Consider the following 22,802-nt stretch of genomic DNA (forward strand, 5'->3'; position numbering starts at 1 on the left):
GGGATCGACGCGTGCTGGTTCTCCGTTGCAACCGCGAGTCGACAAATAGATCGCCATCTATAGACGAACGTTAATCCTTTCAGCGCTGGTTCGTTCATAACGCCGATTCAAAACGGAGAACGATACAACTCGGACGTTCAGACAGGATCCACGAGATAATATCGTTGGCCGCGTTCCCTCGAGTTTCTTTTTCAACGGGTCTCCGAGGAATCGCGAGCTAGCTTGGGTACAACGCAAATATAAGGAAAAGCGAGCCGAGTCGTTGTCGAAACGATTAAAAGTTTTTCTGGTTTAACGATCCGCTGGAATATGCAAGCCAGCGCGAACCTTCCCCTTGCCGCGTCGATCCCGTCGGCTTTCCTTTCTTTCCCACGATCGTTTGAATCTTTCTTCCGTCGTTTCCACGTCGCTGCTCCGGCTATTTCCGCTTTCCGGCTGGTTCAACGATTCGCTTTTCAACGCGCATCCTTCTTCGCCGTCGATGGTCATGAACACGTAGAAAGTCAGACGGGGACGATGGCGTTTCCTAACGAGACTCGTGTTTCCTGCAAGAGGAAACTGGTCTTATCGAGAATCTACGAACGAGTCGAGAAAGCGATAGCATCGTCTACGGTTGCTCGCGCGCGTTCAACGGCCGCTTCGCTTACGCAGCAACGTCCGATGGAAAAAGGTAGAAGAATAGAAGAAGCCGTTCGAGATGGTTGAAGCTTCGGTATCCGTTCGTTGCGTATCGCTGCATCGCGCAAGTAAACGAACGTCGAAGCGTATCGAATTTCCTGCTGCTCGAATATCACCGAAACCTGAATATTCAGATTAATTCGACTAATTCGAATTAATCGACAAAACAAACGAATAGCTCGAGTCGGAAATAAATCGCAAAAAAATTATCGTTTGTCCTTTCAAACTATTTATCAAACGTTGTTTAACATTTCCATAGAATATTTATAAAAATATGGCGTATTGAATTTATTTAGCGCTATTGGCGGACCACTCAGTGAAAATTGAATTGAAATTGCTTCGGCAGTTTAAGGGAAAATTGGTTTTGAAGTTCGGCAATTTTATACGCGTACGGATAGAATTCGGTTGTGGGTTTCCTTAATACAAAGTAATTTCAATCGCTTTTAGCATTAAAAGCCTTTAGATTCGTCGGAAACGGACGTCAACCCCGTTGAAAGTCGCGCACGTAGGTCCACGTGCGTTACAGCGTTTCTCTCGATCGCCGTTATCGCCACACCGCGGACGTAGCAGCTCGTGCGGTTTTGTACGCGTACGAACGTTGCGTCGCGACATCGATGGCAACGTCCCTTGAAAAATCGCTTCCACGGCAATGTTGTAACTCTTGGAATTTAAGCAGAAGAGCATCGTCTGTGACGCATCGTCCGGTCCGTTTATCGAACCGCACACAGCCGGTGGATATTCCTCGAGTAGCCGCTGGCTAATTCCCAAAGAGATTATCGAAGACGCATCACCGCGATTCCACGTCCGAATACAAATTGGTCCCTTGCAACCGCGGTGTGGCCCGGTTCGAATGGAAGGCGGAGGAGAGGGAGGGTGTGCATGCATAGAGCGTCGGTGTATAGCGAGAGCGGTACAGGTGCGACGGGTCGAGGCAGCGAGGAAATTGCAGGGTTCTCGGTCCCCCAGGTGCTCTTCGTCATCATAAAGCCTACGCCACTGGCATTGTACCTGTATTAAAGCCAGCCTCGAACACGACCCTGCGACTCGTCCCCCTCCTCTCCTCTGGTCGTGTGCTAGCTCTTCGCGTTTCCCGTGTTCTGTTCGCTCTGCTCGTTCTGTCCACCCTCGCTGCCAGCCGACTATGTATCGTCGACTGGTCGACCATTTCTCGAGACCACAGCCAACAGCCTTGCCTCGCGTTCCCTGGTCACCGCACCGCGACCAGTCGCCACATTTAATAATCGGTATTTATGGGAAAAACTTGCCAGACGCTCTCCTCGCCACGTCCACGATGGCCCATCGTTGCCGCATCGAAATCTACGACCTCTCTACACTTCCGCCCTCCTTCGTCCTTCGTCCTCCGCCTTCCGCCAGCGCAAATACCGTAACTTCGAGTCTCCGTGCCCTCGATTCGCCAGCGAACGCTGTACAAACGATTATTGGCAGACAATAAACGAGAATTTGGACACGATGCGCTGCGGGATATCAACACTTGGGTGGTTAACCAAAATTATTCCGCGGTTAACCAACCAGCGTGCGTAAAGGAGCGGATTCGACGGAATATGGCAAGAAGCGGGAAGAATCCGTACCGATTTTGGGACATTTCCATTAAAAAGTGGAAAAATTGTTGCACTCGAGACTAACTTTAACTTTGGTCCCATCCCGGATTCGTTAAATTTTTAACAGAAAGTTTCCCGATCGATTCCGACAGAGGCGCCCCGAGTACACTCACCGTGTCAAGTAGAACAGCTTACGGGCTGGTCAGGCGCGACGTGGCGCGCTTCGAGTTGGACAATTCTTTGGCCATCGAGGATCGTTGTTCGCGAAGGCGATGTCGCGAGCGATTTCGGATACGTACGAGCATCGACAGTTTCGGACGATTCCAGTGGAACGATGGGCGATCGTGCGGGCATGCCGGCGGAGCCAAACTCCACAGGGAAAATCGTGGAGGAAAGCGGTTCTTGGCGTAATTATTTTCGAAGGATTAGTCGTTAATGCGGCGAAACACTTGGGAACGAGATAAGCTTCGCCGAGTTCCCAAAGAAAATAAAGGCTGATCCTGTCGGACGGTGGCTTACTTTTGGCAAAAACAACGCCGCAGCGGCGCACCGGAACGCCAAGAGTCGTGGATTTCTCAGCTGAACTGAAATAACCAACGGCACAGGAAGCCGTTTTAAGAACAAACTGTTGGTTGGTCGCAATTAAAGCTGACCCGCTTTCCGCTCGAACGCCGCACTTTCTTTCGACCGTCGTTTTTCAAACGGAATTAATTGAGACGTGCAGCGCACGGGGCTTTCGCGCCCGTGATTCTTTTTCGTCAAGTTCGCCAGAACTGGTCCATGTGAAACGCATACAACGAGTGGTACGAACGAGAAATACGAAACATAATAATAGAGCGAACGCGTCTCCCGCTAGTCTACCAATATAAACTTCTCGTTGCTGTCCGTCCGTTCAGACTGAATTACCTGACCCTGTCCCGGAGGAGTCTACGCCCCGGCGTCCAACAACAAAGTTTGCACGGGCAAGTGAAGCTTAATTAAAAGCTACGATGACACTCGAGGGCCACTCTGCTCCGAGGGGCCAACGATTCGTTTCCCTTGGTATCGAGAACGAGAGGGAAACTCCTAATCGTCTATCGTTTACCTTCGCGGAAGAGTTAGCCCGGCCGCTCGGCTTCTCGAGATAACGCGCCGCCGCGTCTAATTTTCCACGAACCGCCTTGCTTCGAGATACTCGGCGCCAGGAATAAGACAAGAACATCCGGCGGGTTACTCCCCTTCGACGCGTTTCATTTCCTAATCCTCCTCGCGCCGCAATATCGCTACAAGAGCGTCGTTCCTCGTGCAAATCGCAGCTGAGGAACAAACGCAAATAAAACCTCTCTCTCTCTCTCTCTCCCTCTTTCTCTCTCTTCTTACCTCGGTATAAACCCTGACAAGTCACTGTGAAAAATCCGCCTTCCGCGTTATTACCCGCGTTTCGCGGACATTAAGGTCGAGCTTTGCGCGCAGGAGCCTCTTCGATTCCAACTACTTTTAACCTTTCTCGCCGTTCGAATTTATGACCCGCGACCAAGAATATTTGGCTGGCGAGGCTGCGCCGAACATCGGCCCGCGATCCTCCTCCAACCCCGTGGAAGCTTTCGCGTCTTACGGTATGTACACCTCGCAGCACCTCGCAGGATGCTAATGCGCGTGATCGATAGGAGGATGGAAGTTGAAACAGCCCTTGCGTTTTTCGAGCGTTCGCCACGCACGCTTGCTACGCGATTTAAAAGCATACAGCGTGTATATCCTTGGCGACTGCGTGTGTTCGGTTCACTGGGAAAGTAGCAGAGTGGCACGGTAGAATTTTTTCGACGCCGAGGGCTCGTTTGAAAAATGCGAGGCTTGCGTGGTCTGTGCGTGTTCGAGGAACACCTGCCTTTCTTCGTAACCTCTGCCCTGCTTAGGCTCTACGACCACCTTCTCTTCTAGATTGCCACGGCTTGATTCCAGGTGTACCCTCGTCCGTAGACCGCCGTCCAGAGCCCAAAGAACGACGGGCACACGCGAATTATTAAGCTAATAGCTCCGTGAGTATAGCTCCGGCGTCTTCCTCCCTGTACGCTTGGAAAACAGCACCGGCGAGTATTTTCCTGCCTGGTAAAAGGTATTGAGTCGTTTCAGCCAAGTTTCTACGGTTTTCGATGGTAGAAAGTTGGCCGCGCTGTCCGACGTTTTTCGACTTTGCACGCGAAGATTCGTATCTGCCGGTTTGTCTGCGCGCAGTGCTCCGGCCACGTTTTATCTCGCTCGCTGGATCGTGCGCCGTTTCAACACGTTCCTCTCTGCGTACTTTGGCGTCTCCGTCGGTTCTAATATTTCGGTTGTCGCGTTCGAGCTTGTCTCTGAAAGGGAATCTTTGCTATCCGTTGCGAGAGGCGTGTCGCGTCGTCGTCGTATGCGATCGGCAGCACCGTTGGCCGCCCGTCCGTGAATCAAATCGGGAGATGGCATCGCGTGGCCTCGCGAGCTCGAAGCAAATTGTTCGGAAAGCCGGGTCGCGTTTGAATTTCCAGCGAAAGGTTTATGACTATTCCTCCGTTGGGGCTCATTCGTACCGAATTGAGCGTATAACTAGCGGCGGCCGTTCTTGAAGCGCGGTATATATATAAATAGGACGTCGAAGAGTCGTCGCCGGCAGCTGCAAAACTGCCGCGTATTTCTGGATTTCGAGGAAAATTGCTCTCGTTCCGCCGCCGGTGCATCGATTGCGTCGATTCGAAAATCTCGCTCTTTATCGGCGATGCGATAATTTTCAACGATCGTGTTAGACGCGCGCGCTTCTCTTCCGCCTAGGACCGCCTAGGATTTATGCACGGTTTCTGCAATGTCCGTAGAATCGATCGTCGAATACCGTGGTTGCCGTGCATCGGTATCGACTCCGCTCCACGCTGCTAAGAGTCTCTAGGGCAAATCTAGACACGGCAAAACGTCGGCTAATAATTTCTCGCGTCCGCTGCAACGACCGGGAATTTCGGAAGCGCGGCGGATGCAGACGCAGGAGCAGGAGAGACGATGGCGAAGGCAACGGGTAGAGGGGGAGGGAAGGGTAGTACTTGACTCGATAGGGAGTACCAATTATTTCGTTTGACCTGGCTGGTAGCCGGGCGAACCAATACTCCGAGACAAATTGTCAATTTATGCTTTCTCGTTATTACGCCGTCCTGATCATAGCGCGCGGTTCACCGCGAGCCAACCGAAATGCACACGTATCGTCATCGAGCGCATTTTGCGACATAGCAGGAGAAATGGTTCGAACGTTGTCGCGCGCAGTCGCCGTTACAAGCGAGTGTCGTGTGGCGAGAGACGAGAGGAGCCGGGGCTGGGCCTGACTGTTTCGTTTCGTTGGAATCGCTGACGATCGGTTGACGATACGTGGCGGACCCGGCCCGTTGAATGCCACCTCGCGACGATAAGATCTGGCGAAATAAAGGAGACAAGCGTACGGAAATGAAAACTACCGTGGAAGATCGCGGCACGGTGTACAACGCGCGTAGAACCGTAAAAATAAAGCGTAAAATCAACTGCTGACTCGATTGTGACTCTTTTACCTGCTACGTTCGGGGCTGCCTGCGCCGGAGGGAGTCGAGCGGAATCGCAGAATATCGCGGAGTGTGCGATTTAAATCATAAAACTGGAGTAAAAATTCCGAACAGTTTTTGCAGCTGCAGTTGCAGTCGCGGGATGCCTATCCGTGACTGTTTCCTTGGCTTCCTCGCGAATTTCTTTTCCTCCGATTCAGCTCGTTTGGTGGCCCTCTTTTCTTACCGCTTATGTTTCTCTTTCGCCGTGCACCTCGAACGTTACCCGGCCATGGAACGGGCCGATAGAACCGTAAAAGGGAATTACTCGAACGATTCCACCTATTCGAGCGCGTTCTGCTCTCCGAATCCGTATACCTGTCCGTATGATCGATATTTCGTCGAAATCGTTTACGCCGCCGCTGCTCGTCCCCGCTGATCGTGCTCGCGATTCTCCGATAATCTCTTCTTCCACGGGAAAACTTCTTACCGACTTTGATGCCAAGCAGTCTCCGCGATTCGCCTCCAAATACCAATCTCGCTATCGTACCCGTGGGAAACCACGAAAATTGTATCCGACGACGCACGCGCTTATCAATTATTATCCTTTTCATTCTGCCTCGTTTCTCCTCCTTTTTCTCCCTCTCTTTCTCTCTTCCTTTTTTTTCTCTCGGTTTGGCAACCGAGTAAAAAGCGTGCTCGACCGAGCGATATTTTACCGCTTTTTCCTCGGACCAGAGAAAGGATCGTGATTTCGGTCTGTTTCAAATCTCGATCCTCTGTCCGTGCGGTCCACCTTTTGCAGACTGATCGCGGTTGGTTCGACGAGATCACAGAGATCTCGCCAAGAGGGAAAAAAGAATGAGCGCGATGGCGCACTCCGTGTCATTAATTGTCTTTGACTTTGGAGAGAGACGAATTCCAGTCGATCGGTCACGAACGATTCGAGTATCCTCGTAGACAGCGAACGAACGGGCTATTCACGGGAAGATCGCGCGACGGAATAGGAAGCGATAATATTTCATTCGCGGGACTAGAATATCATTTTTCAATAGCGCGCAGCTTAGCCAGGAGTTATATCGACCGGCTATATCTTCTGAACGTTGCCCTTCGTTTTTCCTCCATTTCTCATTCCGTCTGCTTTTTTCTCTTTCCCTCTCTCGCTCTCCTTCCTTTTGTTACCGAGTTTGACTAGGCAGCCCTGCCGCGATCACCGGCGGCATCCGCGTGTGCTCTCTCACGTACGTGCAAGCGGTCCGAAAACGCTGGCAAGGGGTGCGTCGCGCACAGTAAATTCTCCATGCAAATGAGATGGCTGATACGCGCGAAATATAAATCCGAAAAACCCGGCGAATATTTATGTCTATTATCTGAAGACCCTCCGAAACCGCTTTACCTCGCCTCGACCCCCTTCTCCCCCCCCCCCCCCCCCCCGCCCTTAGCTGCTTCCTCGTGATCGGCATCGAAATGGTCCTAGTTCTAGAAGCCTCGTTCCACTAGCTACCCCTTATCGCGCGTCCAGGTACGCGGCATCGTCTATCGAATCGATTAACTCCTCCTCGAAATACCCTACGGTGTCGATAATGGTAATTGCGCCGACAGGTTGTTCCAGGGGAAAGAGGGAAATCAGTGGATCGTGATTTATCCAAAAGGACGCGGTATTATCGTATCGTAAAACGAGGTAAAAATCCGTAAATCAAGGAAAACGTACTTGTCGTGTTTTTCCATCGCGGTCGATTCAATCGTCAGGTTGTTGGACAAAAGGTGAAAAGGGAGCGTAGTGGATGAAAAATCGTAGGAGAGCGATTTAGCAAAGTCGATCAACTTTGGTCTCGCGAACGTAACCCGTTGGATGGTTTCGCGAATCCGATTCAAGTTGTTCGTACATCGGCATCGAACTCGAGCGGTGCAACGCGTCATGGAAACCAGACTCTAATTAGTACAGCAACACAGCCAACAGTCGCTTTAATCGCATGCTTCCTATCACCTGAAACGAGTTTCTCGAAGGGCTATCACGCGAAGTCTCGAGGTCTTTAACGCGTCGTGAGTGTTAACGGCTGGCTGACCGAATCGCCGCGCCAACTGCAATAAAATTACCGACTCTTGTTTTACTGGGTCGCATTTTCGCTATCCGTTTTTCCGATCGAGATTCTGATTCGCGTGTAAGAAGAAGAAGAAGAAGAAGAAGAAGAAGAAGAAGTAGTAGTAGAAGAAGTAGAAGAAAAAAAGAAGGAACAAAGGGGGGAAAAAGCACGGCGATGTATAAAATGCGAGTGCAAGTAGCTTACGTAAGCGGTGAGTGGTAGATTGGCTACTGTTTGAAAAACTTACGTATACACTCTCGTTCGTAAATATTAGGACACCTGCCGGTCTCGCAGGAAACGCAATAATTGACACAGATTATCAGAGAAGCGATTAATCAACCGCGATTACGTATTCGTGCGATACGACGATCCAGAATACAGAAAAAGCTGTGGAAAGTTGCAAGAATTATGCACGACAGTAGCGAACGAACGATTGTACGTGTATAGACGTGGAAACCAATTTGCTTTAAACATCGTGACAAAATTTTAAATCGATCGGTTAGAAGATTCAACGAGTGTTTGCGAATGTTTGAATTTCAATCGTGCAATCATTTACAAAGTACGTGGAACCGAAGAGTAATAAGCGCACCGGCAAATCTAACGATGTAAACGATTGAGAGGAAGAGGCGTAGATAAGAAAAACATCTGGTTTGATTAATTACGAGATTCTATTCAGATTTACGCCTAGAAATGGGATAATAATTACGAAGCCCCTTTCGTTGATCGATCCCCGATGACTTTTCAGGGTTCGTCTCAATTTAATTAATTATTGTATTAAACGTTGCAACCGTCCTCGATATTCATGAATGGCAGTGTACGTATCGCGTAACATGGCCGCGCGGAGTTTGATCGAAATATAAATCGCGTATCTCGTCTCGTTACGATACAAACGGCTCGAACGTCGGCCATTGCACCACCCGCTGTCCACGCCATTCCCGAAACTAATCGACTTTTGCGTTCTTATCGCCGCAATGTTCCATCAATGGAAAGTAATTATCGTCGTAGATCGTAAAGCGAGAACGTTCGAAGATGCGTCGATCGACACGGTCGCAGCGAAGTAAACGCGTGTAAATGAACGCGACCGTAAAAAATATTCTGCCTGTAGTAGCGTGCCAGAGACGCTGAATGTCCCGGAGCACACAGCTAGACAGGAAGACTCGTCATCTCCTTTTCGTCGTCTACCTATTACCCCTTTCACCGACCCCTTTCAAGGTGCTCTCTTTGTCTTTATCGAGCCACGTAGTAGCGGTGTTCCCGTGATGATCGCGCGCGGGGTACTTGGTGCAAAGGAGTGGTTTTCAACCCCTTGCGGCCGTCTTCCACCTCCCGATCCTCGACAGCTGGAACGAGCCTTGGCCAAGAGCCAGCGTATTCATTCCAGAAACTAGCCCCCGATCCAAGAGGCCAATTATTTAATCAATTCCACCCTCTTAGCGGCCGGTATAGACACCACATAGGCTATTGGAGGTACGGAACTGCCGACGACGACAGTGGCGGGCGTGGACAATTGAAATCTCGGCCCCTTCCTCCCGCCGATCGTGGACTTGGTTTTCGAGACGACTCGATTCCAATCGGTCGGTCACGCTCGGAAGGTATGCCCATTATATTCACAATGGGACGATTTCGGAGCAATCGTGAAAACTTTGGTTGGAAGGGTGCGAGAGCCGAGGATCGAGGCATCTCGCACAAGCCTTTCTCGCCAAATCTGCGCGAAAGTAGTCGTTATTTCTTCGAGATATACCTCAGAGACGCGTTTATCGTAACGTCGTTTGAAATAAAGAGAGCGGTGCGGCCGGGCCATCTCGAAACGCTTAAAGGTTTTCGCTTCGAATTAGTGCCGCAAAGTCACGAATTCGTGCTGGTGTAGCTAGCCGGGTAGCTCGTGTCTCTGCCCGACCACGCCAACGTCGTACATCACGAATCCCCTGAGAGACCCATCCTCTTGACCGCGTCCATCCGCAATCCTACGTCCGAACGCTCGAACGTTAAACGTGATTTCGGGCTCACGCTCGCGATTCCACAAAATTAATCCGGGTCGGGGCCATCGATTCGCCTCTTTTCCTGCTGTCCTGTCGTTTATTTTCCACCTACGCCACGTCGAAATTTAATCGAACTCGTTTCTTTCCGTGAAACAGCGTGGCCGCGCCGCAGCTTTTTAATTTTTCCCACGATATTTATCCCTCGGTATCCCGACCCCTTACGTACGAACATCGTTTCGTCTGTACGGCCAATTTCCACGGAATCGGAATATGCTGCATATATCTATAGCCGCTGTTGGATAGGTCGACGCATCGATAAAGAAGGAATATAACGCGAAATGGACGGTAATAAAAATTACATCAGACTTTCCCTCAACCCCATTCCCGCGCGTCCATCGATCCCTCGCGTTTCCCAAACTTTTATTTACGCTCTGCTCGAGAGCGCCGTTAATTATTGCCACGAATACCCCGACGAATCGTAACGTAGCTGCGTTACCAGTTTCTCGTGAATTATTCCGTATCGGTGGAAACGAGCGTGCTTGCCCGAGCCGGCCATCCAGCCGGATCCTTTTTCAGTGCCTCGATTAAATACGTATGCGTTTATTTCCAGAGTATTCATATCGATCGCGGCATCATTTAATCAACCTTTGACCCCGATCGATCCGTCTCTCTGTCGCGAACGTCGCGCCAAATTTCCACCAGAATTTCATATTCGATTCACTCGGGCTATCTAGGCGAACGCGCGGATGGATCGAGGGGAAAACGTTGAAAAATGAAAAAATTCGAGAGCAACCGTTTTGGCGGTGTCAAATTCGATACAGGCGCGCGCCGCGCCGTGTCGCGCCGTGTCGCGTCGTGTCGTGCGGCGTCGCGCGTCGCGTCGCGTCGCGTCGGTAGGTTTCGATGAAAAATAAATACGGCCGAACGTACGTACGCTCGTACGTACGTATACACACGTTGGTCGCTGGCAAACGAAGCGAATTGTTGTTCGCGTAACAGAGGGGCTCCGGTGTACGATCGTTTGCTCTCGTGAAAGTAACCCGCGTCCGCGCGCGCAATCGTGACCGCGATACGAATCTCTCTCTTTGGCACGCTCGTCCCGCCTCCGGTATATAGGTCAGCTATGTGCGGATCGCTAGCTACGATGCCGACGTGCTTTCGCGGTAATGACGCCGACACACCACGCCGGACCCATTTAAATATCCACGGCCGATCGTTTGACTTTTTCTTTCCGCCACTCCTGTCACAGATCTAATTTTCTATCGCAGCGAGAAACGTTTCCTTTCGATTTAACCCTCGAACAGTGTACTCGCGTACCAGTATCTATCGCGTGTATCATAGAGATGATTTTGAAATTTCATCAGGCCTGCAACGAGACGCAACTATCGCGACTAAATTGGGAAAATTTGAAACCAATCGGAAAATGTGTACGAGTATTGCCGTTACGTACGCGGTATCCAAGTGTTGCGCGAATCTCTGTTACGCGAAACACAAAAATGAGAATCAGATTCCAATAATCGACAAAACATACTACGAATAGTATACCCTTCTTTCATAATTAATATGTCGAACGAAACGGCCGGTAATTAGCTAAAATTACGTATTACGTGCTAATATCGTTCACGTTTAGTCGGCAAAAATGCCATTGACTTTTTACCAGGGAAGCTTCCAATTGCTACTTTCTTGCAGCGAAAATATTCGAATATTCGTCGGACCGACGTTCGCGATTTTAAAAATGAGCGATCGCGATGGACGCCGTATTCGGCGAACGAGGATTGAATCAAGGGACAGGCTGGTGCGTGGAACATTATCGAGATTGCAGAATATTTCAAAGACGGGAAGACGCATGGGTGGCTGCTCTGGATGAAAAATGTCAAAAGTACGCCGGCCTCGATCTAAGAATTATCGAGGAGCTGCCCTATCTCGAGCGGGGGAAAAAAATCGGTGAAACATTTAACTAATAGCTCGACGTCAGGAGAGAAAGATCGGGACGGTTAAGGGCGTTGCGCGTACTCCGCGAGGGAAAAAGAATGCTCGCACCGTGCGAGAGATAGAGCAGGTAGAAGAACGGTATCGCTTCTGCGTTATTACGCGACGAGTCATCGGAGAGGTTGTTTCTCAAAGTTAATTTACACTTTCCGCGACGCGTCGACACGCGTCGTGATAACGTTTCATACGAACGGCGCCTATACGCATGGGATTTTCCCTACAAACGTACATGGACGCGTGCGTTTGATTAAAACAGTATCAGTATTCAAGGGTTTCTATCTCTTATTTCAACAAAGAGCGCTTCCGAGGTTGTTGTTTCGCCGCAGAATTATGTAAACGATATACGTAGGATGGTTGGTTAAAGAACATCGTATACAAAAATGATGACCGTAGTTTCTCGAATAAGAGAGCTTCAGTGGGATAAGCTGTTTGTACGCAGAGGTTCCAGGTGATCGTTTCAAATGTCGATAAACGTAACCATACTGTAAGCTGTAGATATTAGGTCGTCCGAAAAGTTTCTTTCGTTTTACGAGGAAACGATAGACGCACAACGTATTTTATTTTATACTGTTTCATCGAATTACTTACGATCTATTCTGTTCTGTCGAGATAAACGTTTCACAGACTTGGTTTCATATTTCTATGAAGGTGCACTGTCGTGAAAAACACGTTTGCGTAGGAAAGACACTTTTCGGACAACTAATAGATATTGTAGAAGCAGAAAAGCCCACTTAAGATTTATGAAAACGTCGTGTGATATTCGATAACATTATGACAAGGAATGCGTAAAATAAGTGAGATTACGATAATTGGAACATCCCCGTTAGACTTACCGGTTAGCTGATTTTTATAGGAAATCTGGCCTTTAACCTCGCGTGGTATTCCAACGAAAGGCAGTCGTTGAAATTTATTTAGATATTTAACGTCCGAAGAAAAAGAAATTTTCGAACCGTTGGATTCGGAGTTATGTCGCTAGCGGCGGTACAAAGAAATCGCTTTGCACGAGGTCCGTGCAATTAGCGGTTCGTACGTTTCAGCGTGATAAAGAATAGAAACCGAGACGAGAGAAAAGTAAGAGAAGAATACCAGAGCGAATAATAAATATTTAACGTGAAAACATCGAGGCGGCGGACAATCTTTCAAACGTTTTACGAGCCAACGAATACGAGGGGCGGACGCGCACGCAATTTCCACGCGGTTTCGCGCTCCTGCAAGAGCTTCCGCGATACTCGACTCGCCCGAAGAACCCGGTCCACGCGTCGTCTCCTTCACACGCGCAGAAATATCTCTGCCGCGTAGAACGTAGCGCAAACAGATCGTAGGATAGCGCGAGACCGGAGAATCGACAGCCGATCGCGTTTCGTTGGTCGAATCCCGAATAATACCGCCGTACGCGCAACGATATCGTGACTCGTTGAGAATCGAAAGATCGCAGCAGTACTCGCGCAGAAACGCGATTGTAACGAACGGAACGTTTCGAGGTGCACGAAGCGTTCTCCGTAACGATGGACGACTCGACTCAACGAGCTTCTTTCAGGAAACATCAGCGACTCGCAGTACATCACATACATGACAAGTAAGTACGAGCGGCGTGCAAACTAAGCGCGCTGCAAAGTTTCCCCGGTGACCGAGGACGCGAATTGCACGAGCGTAACTCCGCGGCGAAATTTATCGAAGGTTCGAAGAAGGAAAAGAGCAGGAACGGAGCGTGCAAAGTGGAATAAAAGGAAGGAGAAGAAAGGGGAAAAAAGAGGAGGGAAAAAGAAAAGAACGTCTGGGCGACGTCTGAAGAAGTTTGGTTCGCACGGCCACGCCGGTCTATGTTTCCTTGCGTTTCAAGGGCCGCGGCAAACCGCCGTAAATCGGCCTGTTTTCGAGGGCCGGTACTCAATTTCGCTTGGATGACCGGCACCGATCTAAATTTCAAATCCGCTAATGTGTATTTTTGCAGCGGGTCCGAGGCTCTTATCGGCCAGGTCTGCTACACGCTTTGCATTTCAAATTCCGCGCGCACAACCCGTGTCGAGCGTGGTGGCACGGACCAACTTTCGAATGTTTCTGCCCGCTTATGCGCTGTCATTTGTTTCCCCCGCTCCTCTTTCAGATACCAGCCGCCGATCTACGATATCTAGCGGATTTTATTTATGGCGGCACCGACTACGTATCGGAATTGATTCCGTGATTTATTCGCCAACCGTCCTTCGAACCGCCCGGTCGATATCGTCGAAGAGAGGCTGGCCCGAAATCGAATTTCGAGAGACAGGTTTTTCCTTTCGAATCGCGTTCTCGTTTCCGTCTCTTTCCCTCGGCGCGACCTGCTCCAGCCTCTTAACGAGGCGCAAGCGATAAATTTTCTTCTCTCTTTCTTTCTCTCTCTCTCTCTCTGTCTTTGTCTCTGTCTCTCTCTGTTTCCCTATCTCTGTCTGTGTGTGTCTATGTATATTATATGTATAGACGTATCGATTCGGTAGAGTTCGGTGCGCCTCGCGACGTTATTCTCCGCGCGAAAATACCGCGCGCGACGAACGCATTAAGGTCACGAAAACTGTCTCGTCGTATAATTTGTACAACGAGAAGGTATCGGAGAAAGTAGGCGGAGATGTAAGAATCGAGCACGCCGCTGCTCCAGTGCCGTCACTCTTTAACGACGGTATAACTTGGACTTTATCTTCGCGTAATTTTCCTCGGTACATCTTCGCGCGGTTTTTACGGCTCTTCTTAATGCACGGGACGACTCGCTGGCTAATTGCACCGCGCGAACCGACGATTGCGAAACTTCTGGCCGCGCGAACCGCCAGCAAGAAAGTCGCGCTGCCACGGCCGGCTAATTGAAGCGCAATTAACCGCGTTAAAACGTTGCCTACCGATTAGAGCGGTGGTGTGTCACCTGCTGCCTGCTGCCAGCACACCACCCGAGACTTTCTAATATATGCTGGTACGTGCCGTCAGTGTGTGAACTGGCCGCGCTGAAAAACCTGCAGGCAGTTTCCTGTCGGATCCGACGAACAGACGACGCTGATCGAATCGACCGTTTCCACTCGGCCACCCTTTTATTCCTTCTAGATTCTAAACTTTCGCGATCGTCCGGTGACGTACAGCGACCGTCGCGTGTCAGACCAACGCCAATCACGTACTAACGACGCGCGAATCGAAAGCCGAGGAATCTTTTTGTTCTTAGGCTCGCGCGACCGCCTGAATTCCGCGGCAGCTGGAATTAAAAACTCTAGACGGTGGCTAAAAGTAAACTCAGCCTCTGGAGGATTTAATTTTTCAAGTATCGCGAGCAGACCAGAAAGGTCGCGAGCCTGCAACGTACTAAACTGGCGCGTTCTTCTCCGTTTCGTAAATGCTCTTTTAAATGGGTCTGAAAGCACTATTAGCGTTAAAAGCCAGTTACGGGGTACAGCGCCGGCAGCGTTCGGCCAGACTAAGCCGACTCGACTGAAAACGAGATACGAAAGTGCTCTCCGGATATGTCTCCTGCCGCGCGGTGCGCGCTTCCGCCGTTCAAACGCTATTTCGTTTCTCGAAATAAAAATTTCAAAGGCAGGCAAATCGGGCTAGCCAAGGGGGCATTCTCCCTTTCGTTCGGCATTTCAGACTTTGCTGGATGTCGTCGTCCCGCGGTTACCCCCATCCTTTTGGACCGTTGCCACGGGGAATACAACGTCGCGTTGTCGTTTGGTACACCGACGACGACGACGACGACGACGACGACGACGACGACGACGACGACGACGTTCTTCCGTGATTAGTCGTTGGTTCGTACGTTCGGCCAAATTTACAAGCGACACAGGGCACCGAGATATCTCGAAGACGACGCTACTTATTTAGAATATTGCCGGCATGCATTTGCATAAATTTAGCGCAGGCCCTACGGCGTTTCTCGTCGCGTTGCGCCCACCGTTATAGAACCGTGGAGACTCTCTTAAGTGCCAGATAGATCCGAAGCCAGTCGCCTGGACTCCGCCTCCGACAGCCGCCCGTTACAGGGCATCGGTATCGACTCGCTCGTAAAGAAAACGCTCGTGAGTTTGCTCTCGATCGATGCAAATTCCAGGCTGAAACGTAACGACGTTCGCGGGATCTTCGCCCCGTGTTACACGACCAACGGTAGCCGAACGCCGCGCGTAAATCATCGGCGGAACGACTGAGAACATCGCATCCCGTGGATTTTCGAGGTTTGTGCCACGGTACGCATGCATATTCAAATTGAATTATCCGCCCTACCAGACGCGTTGATTCGAAATCGTTCGGCGGGCCGATCTCGTCGAAACAACCAGCCATACCGCTCGGTTCACCGAAATCCGCCGCGCATCCTCGCCATTGTCCCTGAGCCGCTTGGACTTCCTAGACTAATGGAAATTCCTGGCGAGAAGTTGGTTAAAACGCAATCGCTTTGCATACGTATCGACACCGAATCTCGTGCTATTCTCTCGGATGCATCTATGCTCCTCCTTCCTTTCGCTCCTTCGGCACACTTTCGGATACAGGCGTCGTTGACGCGTCGTTGCGGTCATCCAAGCTCGTCCCTCGCGTCTACGCTTTCCACGGCGGAGGAGACGCGTGGCGATCAGCAGTTTGCGTCGGCGGAGAACGGAATCGAAAGCGAACGATCGATTGGAACGTTGTTTTCGTGAAAGTAAAAAGAACGGAGAACGGAGGGAGGAGAGGCGGAGACGGAAAATGGAAGAGGAGTAACGAGTTCTCTTTCGTATCGCATGCCGACGACGGGAGAATTGTTTTTTCGCTCTTTGTTCGCGACGCTCGTCGGTTTTGCGTTACTTATCTCGTTAAAGAAACGCGAGAAACGGATAATCCGCAACCGACAAATCGCGACTGCCCGGAGAGGCGCCGGTCGCTCTTTTCACAGCCGTAACTTTATCGCGAAAGAAAGAGCAACGACGCGACGAGCGCGAGAGGAGAATGGAACGTGCAGACGCGTTTGTGTCGGTGGCTAACTGCCTGGCAGCTCGCGCTCGAAACAGTAGAATAGGTCCGTAAGGGTCAGACGCGGCGAACGAACGACGAGGACAGCGGCAAACGACGAGACGAAGTTACGAAGTAATGGACGCTTTAATTCCAAAGGAATAAATTGCAATTTTTCCAGCGGCGTAAAGTCGCGGTCGCGCCACCCCTCTATCCAACGTTCCCGTTAAAAATCCCGGAATTCAATTAAACGCGGCCGCTAGCCGCAATCCCGAATTGAAATCTTGCAATTTCATATTCGGCCGTATCCGACCAGCCGCGGCAAGATCGAGCCTATCCGTTTGAATTTCGTGGAAAAACGATGTTCGCTTTCAAGTTTCAAGGATTCTCGGCAACCACAGCGGTTTAGCTGTTTTCGCCCCAAAAAAAATCATTATGGTCCCGTTTTGTCGCGCCACGAATAGACACGTCCACTCGGAAAACGGTATTAAAATTTCATCGAACGAGTTACGATGCTCTCGTTCGCCGTTGACCCGTGTCTCGAAAACGAAAACGGACGGGGTCAACTATTCGTAGGTGCATTCGCTTTGGGTTAAAAACACCGCTAGTATGTCACGTTTTCCTTTTTCGTCGGCCAATTGACGCCACATTTTGACAAGTTAAATTCATTTATTCCTATAATCGAGTTGGTTCTTCTCGGTTGTCAGAAGCTGACCGGATATTTTTCCATTCGTTTTTCTATTCCTTCTCCGTCCGGTTGCGCCGTGTCGCGTGTCACGGCGATTGCGATCGAACAGAAATTATAGAGGCGACGCGCGAAACCTATTGCGTTGGAAAAGATCGAGAAGGAAGGTAACGGCGTAGCCGGCAATAATACTTAAACGCCAATGACGGTCCTCCGGCATATAAATTCAATTTCACGGTTGGCCGGAGAACGGCGGAAAATTTTCATTATTTAATCCACGCGGGATTCTATTCTCCATTGTTGGCGCATTGTGCTCGTACAAACGAGTAGAAAACGCGGAGAAGATTTCCGGAAACCGAAGCTGGACTGTTCCCTCGTTGATACGCGAACACCGTGCCACGGATAGAGGGGTTGAAAACCCATTTAAATTAATATTTGCCCTGCACCCGACCCACGGGTCTCGATCGCCTGCAACACCGACCCGCGATTTCGATACGCTAAAATGCGAATAAGGTCCGCGCAATTATTTGCGATAAACCCGTGCTCGAGTAATGTACACTCGACGTTGATGCAGCCTCGCCCCTCTCGCGTTACCGCCGCCACCGACGTCATCGCCACCGTCGTTCCGCCGCTACGACCGCAACCACCATCGGCTTTCATTCTCTCTCCTTCTCCATCTCGTCGCTCCTTTTCCCTGCCAACGAGCGTCATCGTTCAGCGATGGGAATCCACCATCGTTGGCGCATAAACTCTCCTGTTTACAATCGATGCCCGAGCAAAATGGCACCGATGATGCTGCATGCGTCGAACAGAGTCCGCGCGTACGCCTACATCGGCCTGGCTTGCACCTACCGCTGCATCCACTTGGATCCACTTGGCACTCGAGGCTCAACGAGATCATCGACGAATCACGTCAGCGACACGAACGATTTCCACGCGTTTTCAAGCTTCCGCCTCGTACCAGTTCCAACTTGATCGCAGACCGCTCGAAACGATGACCGACCCGCGCAATCTCGATGGTCCTTCGCCTTTCTTTTCCACGAGACAGACTCGCTCGATCGGTACCTATCGAGCGTTTACAAATTTTCGCCAATTAATCGCCAATTAATCGCGAGTCGACGGATCGAATCCATGGCCGACGAATTTTCGTCGCGCGGCCGAAAATCCGCGCGACGAGGCTCGATGGCACACAAAGACCGATGCACCGATCGATTCCGTAATACGTTCGGCAGTAGGTAACGCGTAATTTTATTCAAATCTCATGCAGATTGCTCCGTTATCGGCTACTTTTTCAATTACGTCGCGGCAGGCTATAAAGCGTAATAGAGGCGAGCGCTCCGCGAGCGAAACTTTTTCTCCAGCCTCCGCCTTCCCTCGCCACGCCTCGCCTCTCCTCGCCTCGCCGCTCCTCGTTTCTCCGCTCCGAGATCCTCCTGCCAAACCGGTATAAACTTTAAGCATGAGATACGACTTGGACCGTTTTTACACGGACCACGATCGCGTCCCGCGATCCTTCGTTATTACGAACTTTTGGCAGAAATAACCGACCGATCTTTATCCTGATTTTCGGCCGTAGCGAACGCTCGATTCGCACCAGCCGCGCTCTTTCGAGCGGCGCTAACGAATTCGCGAGAGAAGCTCGATTTCTTCGTCGCCTTCGTACGATCGCCCAACGTCCACCGCTCCGTCGCTACTTTCTGCTCTCGGAGAGCAAACAGGATAGGACTCTTCGTTGCAAAGTCCCGGCGTTTAATCTCATCAGTTTCTCCGACTTTTCTTTGGACACGCGTCCGAAATTTTTGCCAGATTTTCCTCTACCCTTGGCCGCTCGAAGAACGCTGCTGGTCCCTGCGAGATGTTAACGCCATCAACGACGTTACTCGTACAAAGCTCACGATGTAATTTCTTGCATGTCGGTCGCGCGAGAATTAACGAAACGCAATTACCAAATCCCCCCGCCCCTACCGCGTTCCTTTCTCCGGGCGATCTGTACACGACCATCCTCTGTGGCTTTCCGAATTCCCCTGTGTTTTCCACTTTTCGACCGCGTTTCTCAACTCTTCCCTCTCGCCAACTCGCCGGGATTTAATGAAAACGAGCGAACGATCGCTTTTGATGGCGGAAAGTCGGAAACTTGTTTCTCTCGTTCGGGTCTTGTTATCCGTAATGCAGCCGAGGCTTTAACGAACGCGCTCGTCGTTGATCCTTCGGACGAAACGCAATTCAGCATCGTTGTAATTTGTAAACTACGCGTTCCGCGAGTTGGATTCAATTGCTCGCGAAGTAGTCGCTGCGTGTTCTCTCGCCGTGTACAGTGGCTGCATCGAAATCGCGTCCACTCGGTCCCTTCGATATTCAACGAGACCCGATCTCTCGGTCTACGTACGTCGGTTTCGAAGAAAGATCAGCGGCTCGGCATTTTGGCGCAGAATCCCGGTTTGCGGTTGTTTATCGCGCGACTCTTTCATGGTCGATCATAAATTATCATTGGGCAACCGTGGGCGCGGCAGGTGCTTTTGATGCGCTCTGCAACCCGTTCTAAATAAATATACATCTAGCTATCTGAATTGTAGTCGAGGGAAGTTGCATCTATGAAAAGGCTTGGAAACCATCTCGGTCGGTCGAATGGTTAAAATCATTTTTCAAAACCACCCTGATCTTTGGAAATTTCTTTCTCTCTTTCGGAGAGAGATTTCTCGTGCAACTCTTCGTACGCGTAAAACGGGCTTTCCTCGAATTCGGTGGAGATTTTTTTCTAGCATTTTGTACAACGTTGTTCTCGCCGAAACTTTATGAAATTCGTTCGGAATCGTAGCCAAAAGCGGTGGGAATATTTAAAAATCGATCGATCGTCGCGCACGGCCGGGATTGCGCTCGATTAATGCACCAGCTTCCAACTATTTCGTTATGATAATCGTCACGTGTTCGGCCACAATGCGACCCGAGTGGATAGCAATAATCTGGAACGAGCGATTCGATCAAAAATTATCGACGGTTCGCCGATGGAATAATATTTACCTTAAATTGCATCGCACATATCCCTGCCTCGCAGTTTTCATCGCAGAGCCGATAGATTAACGCGTTCGTGTTCTCGTTCGTCGACGGTACGAATTTTCGAGCCATCCGAAGCTTTTGCCTTCTCTGTTCAACCAGCCGGCCATGCCCTCTCGACATCGTTTCCCCTTTTCCACGATAATCTTTCATTTTGCGATCGCGCGAGGACATTTTTTTCGCCGCATGCGGCAAGCTCGTCGCGTTTCAATTCGATTGGACTCGATTCGATGCGATGCGATTCGATCCGATTCGATTCGATTCGATTCGATTCGATTCGATTCTATTCGATTCGATTCGATTCGACTCGACTCGATTCGATTCGATTCGTTTCGATCCGATTCGGTCAGATTCGATTCGGTCGTGGATACGTCGCCGGTTACGAGACCATCAACGATCGATCGTGAATCGCGCGACGCAGACTGTACGTGTCAACGCATTCGCTACGCGCAGAGATCACCGCTTTTTCGTCAGATCATCGTGTCAGTTAAATCGCTGTGCGCGTATTTACCGCTTCGTCGAATGTTCTTCCAGGTGCGTCGTGCGTTTGGTAGCAATCGCAAACCGTTCGTCGATACAAACAGACGCATCGTGGCGAAGAATCGTGCAGCAATCAAGAACGTCCTTTCGAACATCCAGACAGACTTTCGTCCGGTCCGTCTCGGGCGATTCGTTCGTTTGCTGCAATTTGTTTTGAGAGCGAAGATTCAGGGGCAATCGGGAGATCGAAAAAGTCGAAACGTTTCCGTTAGGGACCGGCGCGGCAATCCATGGAAGAGTGGCCATAAACGATCCGTGCGATCGCAAAGTTTCGAGACCAATTTAATACTTGGCCGGTAGTCTCGCTCCAGATAGCACGCCTCTTGGTCTGGTCCTTCTGTTTCCAGCGGGACGGCGCGTCGTTGTTACAGCGAAGGCTGGGCCGGGAGAAACTGCCAGCAACGAACAAAGAAGAGGCGCACAACCGTATCCATCCATCTTGAAACGACCGTCTCTTTATCGCCGGGTAAAAGCGTGTCGAGCCGGCTCGAAATTTCCATTCACGTGTTAAACCCGCTAATTCTGAGCCGCGTGTTTCGGGACGACACGCGACGCGTTCACGCTATTTGTCCGCTCGATTCGGGCGCCGCTCGATTTCCTGCGATAGCAAATTTCGTTTATCGAGTTTACACGAGTTTTCATCCTATCGATTCTACGAATGCCCGGAATAACGTTCTTTTTTTTTCTTCTTTTTTTCCACTTCTTTTTTCCCTCTCTCTCTCTCTCTCTCTCTCTCTCATATTTTGTCTTTTTTCCTTTTCGCTTTTCATACGTATGTTTCTCGTCGAACGGCGCGTCCGAACGAAAAGTTTGATCTGTCACGAACCGATGCGATCCGCTGATCGTAAATGCGATCTAATCCGATCCGGTATCGATCCTCTCTTTTCCTTCGATCGGTCGAAAACTACGTATAATCTTCGACCCTTCGATAATTCGCCCAGTCTTGCCTGACGACCGGCGAATTCTTTCAAAGACGTTCCACGATACGGCGGAACCTCTCTATCTCCGTCCGGCATGTTAACTCGGGCAGCAACGGTGGGCATCGAAACAGCCCGAAGGGACTACTCGACTCTAATCAAAGGCTTGCCTCGATCTTGTGCTCGCAGGTCCGCCGACGATCCTGGTGAGGCCACAATCGCAGCAGGTGAAGGCAGGAGGGATAGCGAGCTTCTACTGCACGGCAGAAGGTGCGCCGCCACCCCAGATCCACTGGCGGAAAAACGGAAAGAGAGTTTCCCGTAAGTATTCGCGTTTTCGTTTGGTCGTCTGTTAGTTTTTCAAAGTTTCGACAAGCCGTTTCTCGTCTACCGACCGCGTTGCTGTTCCGCGGACCATCTAAACGCCAGAGATGGTAATCGTATCGACGATATCGAGTCTATCGCCTCTTGGCTCTTTTCGGTCTCCGGTTCCGGTTCCGCGTGCAAATCCGGTTTCTCTTTCGTAACTATCTCACGATTTCGTACTGTATTTTTCGTTTCCGCTTTTGTTTTCTTTTCCGTTCGTATCATCTTGCCAGCGACGTTGTTCTCTTCCGATACGTCGCGTCACGTAGACTCGACGACATTCCCGCCCTTTTCTTTTTAACTAAATTTCGCGCTCGCTCGGTTTCCGGAAACACCGGCTGTTGCCGACCGGTGTGCCACTGCAGCCGGACTCTTCGTTACATCCAGAGTTTCCAGAGACCGACCGGATTGCCGAATCTTCCAGCGTACAACTCGAGGTACTAACTGAAATAGACGTCGCTTCTTTCAAGCAGAAAGCCTCGCGCGCCCTTTGGATTTGCCAAACTGATTTCCGGTTCG

The 22,802-nt window shown here is 50.4% G+C and overlaps 1 protein-coding gene across 12 annotated transcripts in view; it reads left to right on the forward strand.

Annotated features, from left to right (window-relative positions):
- The window catches only part of LOC126873541 (tyrosine-protein phosphatase Lar), a 275,993-nt gene that overhangs the window by 159,241 nt on the left and 93,950 nt on the right, over positions 1 to 22,802 (forward strand). For 11 of the 12 annotated variants that reach the window (XM_050634518.1, XM_050634524.1, XM_050634527.1 and 8 more), the window contains 2 exons: positions 13,333 to 13,371; positions 22,107 to 22,238. In XM_050634518.1, the coding sequence (XP_050490475.1) occupies positions 13,333 to 13,371; positions 22,107 to 22,238 (171 nt within the window). The remainder of the gene's footprint in view (positions 1 to 13,332; positions 13,372 to 22,106; positions 22,239 to 22,802) is intronic. The other variant, XM_050634521.1, reaches the window with a different exon arrangement.

The sequence above is a fragment of the Bombus huntii genome, chromosome 14, assembly GCF_024542735.1.
Source record: "Bombus huntii isolate Logan2020A chromosome 14, iyBomHunt1.1, whole genome shotgun sequence".
In the NCBI taxonomy this organism is placed as follows: domain Eukaryota; kingdom Metazoa; phylum Arthropoda; class Insecta; order Hymenoptera; family Apidae; genus Bombus; species Bombus huntii.